The sequence below is a fragment of the Primulina tabacum genome, chromosome 13 (genome assembly GCF_025594145.1).
Source record: "Primulina tabacum isolate GXHZ01 chromosome 13, ASM2559414v2, whole genome shotgun sequence".
Classification (NCBI taxonomy): domain Eukaryota; kingdom Viridiplantae; phylum Streptophyta; class Magnoliopsida; order Lamiales; family Gesneriaceae; genus Primulina; species Primulina tabacum.
In genome coordinates this window covers 36,676,553-36,685,209 of record NC_134562.1, presented here as the reverse complement: position 1 = coordinate 36,685,209, position 8,657 = coordinate 36,676,553, and the positions used below count along the sequence as shown (strand labels likewise).

At 34.1% G+C, this 8,657-nt stretch overlaps 1 protein-coding gene across 1 annotated transcript; it reads right to left on the bottom strand.

Moving 5' to 3' along the window:
* Window positions 1–1,652: 1,652 nt before the first annotated feature.
* LOC142522381 (UTP--glucose-1-phosphate uridylyltransferase-like) lies at window positions 1,653–8,296 on the bottom strand. The gene is made up of 21 exons (XM_075625740.1): window positions 8,069–8,296; window positions 7,909–7,956; window positions 7,424–7,515; window positions 7,174–7,264; window positions 6,219–6,279; window positions 6,063–6,140; window positions 5,933–5,983; window positions 5,782–5,855; window positions 5,370–5,442; window positions 5,208–5,265; window positions 4,945–4,991; window positions 4,796–4,861; window positions 4,222–4,254; window positions 3,465–3,517; window positions 3,296–3,371; window positions 3,164–3,220; window positions 2,969–3,052; window positions 2,781–2,879; window positions 2,592–2,696; window positions 2,409–2,480; window positions 1,653–1,865 (listed from the first exon to the last, which is right to left on the bottom strand). The coding sequence occupies exons 1-21, from the start codon at window positions 8,149–8,151 to the stop codon at window positions 1,839–1,841; spliced, it is 1,428 nt and encodes a 475-aa protein (XP_075481855.1). The 5' UTR covers window positions 8,152–8,296; the 3' UTR covers window positions 1,653–1,838.
* Window positions 8,297–8,657: the final 361 nt, after the last annotated feature.

Genomic DNA, 8,657 nt, shown 5'->3' with positions numbered 1-8,657 from the left:
TATAATATATAATCAAGTTTCTATATTTAATGACATGTTTTCATGTGTTTTACTAATATACTCCTATTAACTAAATCTTACAAAACGAGCAACTATTTTTTCAATAAATCAAATAAAGATAAAATAAGAATTTTAAATATAAATTTTATTTTTCAATGATTTTTTTAATATTTATTAAAAAAACAAATTTATACATTTGGACGATCTATACATCTATTATTTAATCTGGATCCGTAAGTACAAAACACTCCATCTTTTTATGCATGGACATCTCCAGTCTCTGAACTTTTTGACCATATCCACTATACATAAATGTATGTGCGTGCACTAATATTTTTACCTGAGATTTTTTTTTTTAAAAAAAAAAAAATCTCGATAGATTGGGAGGATATGTTAAAAGAATCTTTGTGGCCATACCAACAACCTTTTACTCGGGAAATAAATTAATCCGCCTACAAGTAGTAAATTAATGTGGAAATAGATTGTCATATTCAGGACCACTTGATATGTCATCAGTACATATATAATACAGACATCATGTACATATTCTGACCATTATCGTTTTCCATAATTATCCGATAATTATAAACGGAAGATACCAACAAATATGTGGGAGGGGGGTGTGATTTTTTCCAATCGAATCAATTTTATGCACAAGTCAAGTACTGAAATATTTTCCGTTTGCACCATACTTGAGGTATTTATATGGATTTGTTTTGTGGTCGGGGACGAAAAAATTATCGTATTTCAAGAGTATGATGTGATATATTATTATCTTCGTGAATGTTTTCCTTAATTATTAGGATTCTATGATTTGATTTTAATTATTAGGTGATAGTGGAGTAATGTGTGGCAATCAAGAGGGGACTCACTGATGGTAAGTATATACCCGATTGTGCATTTGTAGACATGGACTGCTTTCGAACATATATTTTTTGAGCATGAGATGACACAATTTGGTATTGGTTATAATTAACTTTTCTATGATTTAACTTCTTTCTAGGTTGCTGGTACATTTGGTTTTTGGTTGTATATATGTGCGCATGATTAATTTGTCCTGTCAACAAAGACTATATATAAATAAAATTTTAAGTTTTTCTCTATAAAAAAGTAAGTTTGTTTGTTTGTAATTCTGTGAGTCGAGTACTTGAAGTTTTTGGATTTATGTTGAGTCAATTAGCTTTTAATTATAGTCTTGGCTAAAAGTGCTTCATCGTGAGAACCGTCTGACTATTTAATAGACTTGGTATCATTTGGGCCACGACAAACTGCTTTATTTTAATATATCTTACAGCTTTCAAATTGACAGTCTTGGAATGTACAGAAGAACTGAAAACTTCTGTCGTCAGTTAATTTGAACGTGGCACTCTCATTTAGGCTTGAGCTTGAGAGTTGTGAGAAAGATTTAGACAAGATGTCAGAGTGTCTGACTTTCTGTTATGTTCGAATTTAAAATTCGGAAAACAGTCAACCAACACAATCATTGTTTGTGTTTAGTTAATTTTTAATGTTGACTTAGCGTTGTTGTTAATACTTGAAAATCTATTTTCTTCACTTACAATTTTTATGCGCTTGGGTACGTGTGGAGCTGCTCGTGTGCGTTTGTTTTCTGTTCCTGACTGAATAATAAATAACTCGAAGAAGCTCACAGATTTTGATGACTAATCAGTGCATCACAATTTTTTATTAAAAAAAAGCCCCATTCACTTTTGTCTGTTCAATGGATTTATTCATCTCATACTTCCCTTCTCGATGCTAGTCACAACCAAAAACAAAATTTAAAATAAAAGTCGCTTCTTGTAGAACATTGCTCGAAGTCCGAAGAGACAAGTCTTCTTCTATACATCTCCAGGACCATTAATTTCCTGGAAAAAAAGTTGGTCAAAGGTAAGCCGGTGATATCGATTTCGAAATTTATCATAAATATTGGGGTAAAAGTAAAACAAACTACTCCTCGCACTGCGGGGACATACACGTGTCCAAAACGAAATTTAATATAGAAGTTTTAAAAATACAAATGTATTATTTATTTTTTTTGACAACATATTTGATTCATCAAAATGGTTATTTGTTGGTCCACAGGTCTCGTGTTTAGTCTATATCAATATATCATAGCACGTATACACAGGATAATTGCACTAAAAATTCGTGATATACATATATCCTACACTTATATTTTTCTGTAGATTTGATATTTAGTTTACTTGTTAGAAACAAAGTTATTTCTAGCCAAATAAAGTTTTCATACCAGCATGTAGGTTTTGTTTTGCACACGCATGAATGGTGCATTTCGGTCTCAATTCTGACACTTATTTTGTTTAATTCTACAAAAAAATCTGACCAAATAGACTAGGTAATTTCTCTCATCCATCAAGTCTTATGATATCATGATAGATGTGGCATATTACCTTGTTTTCAATAACAGCTCCATCGGGTATTTCCAGCTTCAGACCAGGTTTCGCAGTAATTGTAACTTTACCCTGAGATAAAGTAACGCATCCACAAAGATGAATCAAAATATCATGAGATATGGGAAGCTTAAAAGCATTCATTCACATTTAAATCGCATGAACAACCGAATTTCACGTTACCTTCAGAATAACACCAGCTCCAAACCATACATCACCCGTTACCTTCAAGCTATCCAGTTCAATAATGCTGGGGATTGACTTAAATCGACTTAAGAAACTGGCAACCTATTATGGAAAGATCTCAGGTTACATGATTTAACAGAGATATTCGCCAATCATATAAAACTAATAGCTGAGATGAATCCGAACCTTCTTGAATTCAGGTCCCAAATCAATAGAAGGATTGGAAGGATTGGCTCTTGCTGGGTTCCGGCTCACAAAGCCATCGGACAAGGTGTATAGATCAGACTGATGATTGAGTCAGAAACCATTATAAACAGCCGGTGACTCACGTCAATAAGGTATTCAATACACAAAGTATTGCATGTGACACTTACTTGGACTAGAAGCAGATCTGAAGTTGCTTTTACCGGAAGGAAACGAGAACGGGGAACGTTGGCACCGATTGCATGATCAAAGAACTGCATTGTGATTACTTGAGAGGTTAATTTAACAAGGTAAAATAATCGGAACCAAATTAAAACTAAACTTGTCAAATTTGACTATTTCAAAGACATTTGAATGTAATGTACCCTTATCGCAGCCCCTGCAGCAGTCTCAAGTTGAAGAACTTTCACCCCATCCACTTCCTATTAAAAGTCATATTGGCTTGATTAGAGAGGTGCTGTTTCCCAGAAAGATTTCTTCTAGAGTAAATATTGTACCTTTGGATTGGGAATAATTTCCATCTTCAGAGCTTCTCCTTCCACAAGTCTTTTGATTGCGTGCAAGTTCACCCACCTGCAAGATATGGTTGTACAAGTTCTTTACATATTTCTCTAGAAGAATGCGGTTATTTAGCCAGAAGTAACCTAGGGTAATTTCCTGACTTACAAATTGTTGGTGTTGAAAATTTTGAACTTCTCTATGGACTTAAATTCACTAACCTGTATCAACAAGAAAACATCCATCAGTTCAACCCCAAGCAGTAGTGGCCCATTATATTTAGTAACAGCAGGAATACAACAAGACACATTATTTGAGGGAGCTTTTGGCTAAATTTGCTTAAAACATCTCATAACCACCTAGATATATTGTTTGTGCCTGAAAAATTTATAAGGTGATAGATCTCATTTGTAAAATAGGTTCCTAGTTTGTGCCGATAACATAACACAAGAAAGATTATAAAATGAATTTTTTGACGTTTTGAATTTTAGTGAAATAATATAACAGATCTTTGACATTTTAAAATGAGTTGGGATTCCCTGATTTCTTGCAAAAGGAACTTACATCTCTGACACCGTATGAAGCAAAACTATAAGAAATAAATGTTAATTGTTTTTTTTTGGTTTTGATCAGTGAACTCAACTTTCACCTTTATATGATTGATAATTATTATAATCATCCCAACATATATGGCTCCAAATTTGTTTTCAATGGTCATCCAATATTACATATAAAAGTTTTGATGCAGTTACAAGAACCTTGAAACGCATCAGAAAAATACATGTTTACTTCTATACCCTAAATGCAATAAACAATGGTACACAATTAGTTGTATGTGGATTAAAATAACCACGGTGACCAGATATATGTGGATTTAATAACAATGGGAAAACCAAAGAGAACAGATTAAAGAATTAGCACTCACGTATTCATCTGGAACTTGTGCTATTTCCAGAAGCTGCAGCACAGACAAGATCAACAATTACCCTAATTAATATCGAACATTAACAGCAGAGAGTTTAAAAAGAAATATTGATCAGCATAAATAGGCGCAAATTGAGTGATAGAGAAGACAGCTGTATTTTATTGCTAATTTGTTGGCAGGTACTGTAAAACAAATAATAGAAATTCATTTTGTCAGAACTGTAATATGCCAGTGTTGCTATCATTACAATCTGAAAGCAAAAGAACATATAGGCTAAATCTTAGAGTTGAGTTCACGTGCACAAAAATAAATTAATATTTCAAAGCTGAAGCATAAATCTCAACATAGGGTGAGAGCTTTTAACACCTCGCCACCTATTTCTCCAAAACGGTGACAACCTGTTTAAACCCTTCTGAGGAAGAATCTATAGCAGAGTACACAAAAACTGAGCCAGCATATTAAATTGTTTTATCACCATCTACTACTTTCTGGAGGTGCATTCATAAGAACCAAAGAATTGTTAAGACTTCAGGATTGAATGTTATATGAGGAGAAATGTACCCACTCAACATACCTGTACTTTCCCTTCATAAGAGATTAGAGTACCACCCTTTACGTCAGCTAGAGTTTTGGGGGTGACCTGCATAAACACGTACCATTGATATCTTGAAACAATTTGTCCTAAAGAGGAATAAAATTTAAGAATAGACCTTTTTCAAATACCTCCATGCAATATTCATTCTTGTTATTGATCAAATGGTTTAAAATCTCTGCAACGGTGAATTAAGGCAGGTGTTTTCAGATAACTTGAATTCACAGATTCTGCCTCAGACTCTCTCTCTCTCTCTCTCTCTCTCTCTCACACACACACACACAAACACACACACACACAAAAGCAAAATTTTAATGTACAACATGACGACAAAACACAAAATGTTAAGTGCTTGAACAATAAGTAAAGCTGAGTTTTCAGTCAACAAGGATACTCAAATCAACAACAGCACCCAAGTTATCAGAATTGGCAACAAAGACGTATTCTTTGCCCTGAGAGAAAAAGAAAGAAGAAAATAAGAATTAGATCTAACCAGGCATCCTTGAGTACTTTTATGCCATAATAAAAAGATTTTGGTGTTTTAACAGAGCTGCACCTGTGATAAAAATAGATCAAGTTTCCCAGTATTCATCAAAGATGGAAAGACATCCCCATGACCAGGGGGGTACCTGTATTTGCAACGTGCATTAATAAGAACTAAAGATGACATGAAAGATTAGATTCAGTTATGTGAATCAGCAAGCACTTGATCCTAACAGAGTAAAGAGGACGCATTGATTCTTTCCCTTCAAAAACAAAGAAAATAAAATATGCATAAAATGTGAAAAGAATGGTAAAATGAAAGATAAAGTTGAAGATTACAATATACATCATGTCCTTAAGAATAAAGTAAACATTTCCTAAGAAATTAACCACAAAACCAGAAGTAGCAGTTAATTAATAACTTGCCAAAATACAAACAAATCTACAGGAATCAGAAGAATAAGTGAATTGGTGACATGAAATACCATGCATCCTTGCCATCATTTCCTTTGCAGGGAAGGGGCGTGAAATCTTCAACAACCAAACGAGGGTACTGACTCTGAAGTTTAAAGGACATGAAGTTTAACCATGCAACTGCCATCACGAAATTATTGCAGAAAACATACATATACAGACCTGGTTAAATGTATGAATCTCGATATTTGTGTTCATATACTTTTCAACAATCTGACATATGAATAGAAAAAATAATTACGTTTAATTTCATTTGTGTATAGTCATCCACTGGATAGAATTGATATCTTACCTTTAGTGTATCATCATGAGTGTTGAATGAATTCATTAAAACCAGGGGCACATTGCATCCATACATAGCATTGAGAGTCTGTCGACAATTGAAAATATCAGTTACATGCACCATGAAAGAAAACAAAACTGGAGAGTATGTGATATAGGATAATACCTCGATTTGGATGACAATTAAGTCAAGAAATGTCAAACCATTTCGAACTTCAATGACAGACCTAAATCATGGAAACAAATACAACTTAAAGCTGATTAGGATAATCAAAGAGTGACACTGACCACAACTATGAAAAGTTTTCAATACGCTGCGTAAATGTGATTAGGTAAGAAAAGCTTTTGCTGTAAGACAATCTCAATTACATTGAGAAGAATGAATTTACTAGCAAGAAAATGGTTGCAATAACTATTCAATAACATTATTGGAATAACGAATCATAGAGAGTTTGCTAGTCGGTACATCCAAACTTCTAATTTGGAATATGGATAGATAAACTTTTTACCTGTAGTACTGGAAATAAATTTAACGAGCATAAATATTGTGCTAGAGTTAAGGAACCGGAACTTATGAACATGGTGAAAATCATGGCACTATGCTGACACATATTGCAGCCAAGGAGATCAACATCTAAACTTGGGCATTCAGGAAACAATATTTGGTCTGATGGAAGACTTCCTGGATCAGTCATAGACTTCCTGGATCAGTCATAGGTTTCCACTCCTATACGACACCTTGGAGAAGAAATAGAAAATGATTTTTACTGGTACACGATACACAGCCCCCATTAATACTTTTATTATTAGAAAATTTGTTGGATTAAAATCTGTAAAAAATAATAAAATGGTAAAGTAACAAAAAAAGTTTTATCTGTAAGAAAATAACAAAGGGGTAAAATAAAAATAATAAGTTTTACTTTTTAATATGACAGCGCATTCAAAGTAAGTTGCATTTTAGACCACCTTACACAAAAAATGGTGGTTTTCAATAACCTACAGAAACTATTGCTTGAGATGCCAATTCAAAATTATAGAAGCATTCCTTCGTTCAACACAGTCGTAAAGTTATCACAAACAGATAAGCTAGACCATAAAAGAGAAATATTGCCAAGGCATACTTGGGGCCAGTACATCCCATTGTTGTTCCCAAGCCTCCATTGAGCTTCAGCACCACAAGTTTGTCCAAAAGTTTCTTTGTCTTCGCAATATCTGCAGTAATATGAACAGGTAACCACACCGGATAAATATATTAACTACGATAGGCTAAAACATATTAATCAAACCCAAATTTTGATGGTTTAAGGAGAAAAGGAGAGATGTTTTCAAATTGACCAGCGAAAAGATAAAGGATTGGAAAAGGAACAACACCTTCAGGCACAGGGGCTAAGGAGTCGTATGGCACCACAACCTCATCGGTTGGGGTCCGAATCTTACTCCACTGTATATGCTGAGCTTCACCACTGTGATTCACAAGTTACAACCAAAAGGAAATCGGTTCAGCAGAAATCTTAAGTAATACAACCCACTACCACTGTATTCAATCAAATTAAATTATACACGAGCAAGAAGTAAGAAGACACTTAGTTTTTTAGATTTTGAGAATAAACTTTTATGAATATCAGAATTAGAGATTCAAAAACATTTATCTTGCGTCTAGTTTCCTCACAGCCCTTAGCATGGAGCTCAAAATACAAACAAAGGTAAATTAAATAAATCTACTCACTTCTGTATATAAATTCCGACAAATGAAAGACGTCAAGCTAATATATACGCAACAAAAAACGGAATTGAAACATTTCCCGACGTTCATAACACGAATAATCAATCAAGGGAGTAAAAAACTCGAACCTCACCTGAGATAGCGAGATACGAGGTTGACGAATCCAGATTTCTCATTTTCGCTGAAATAAAAAATCCAATAAAAATCATTAACTTTTTCAGATCCTCATTGGTTGCAACTTGAAACAAATATGAAAGACAGAAAGACGATCAAAAGGAAAAAGGAAACAAAACCTGATTTGATTGAGCGTGGACACAGCTATCTTGAGGTTGTGGACCTTCTCCTCATCAGCATGGCTCAATTTTCGAGTAGCCATTCCAGATTCAATGTCACTGTGAGCTCGATTACAGATCTAGAAACAGAGAGAAAAGGCAGAAACCGAAAAGACACGTAAATGATGAAGGAAAAAGAAGCTCCACACTGTTTCTAGATTCGTGTATATATATATATATTTAAATGGAGGGGTAGTCCGTGGAAATGAGGAAAGATGAGGGATGCAAAATATAAATAAGTGAAAATCGAGGGACACGTGCGCGTCTAAGGCCAAGGGAATTGTTTTTGGGCCCACCACGTCCCAAAGTAAAACGAGAATATACGGATTAGATCCACCAAATAGAGTTGGGCTTGCGCGGGTTTTTTACGCTACTATTTTATAAAAATTCCTAAATTATGTTGATGAATCACACTCCATCAAAGCACCAAGATTAGACGAAAACTGAGTTTCAGGTCTATAATAACCAAGCGCGGAGCCAACATATTTGTTTTACTCGAACTAATATTAAATTAATGATAAAAACTTATATGAGACGATCTCAGAGATCG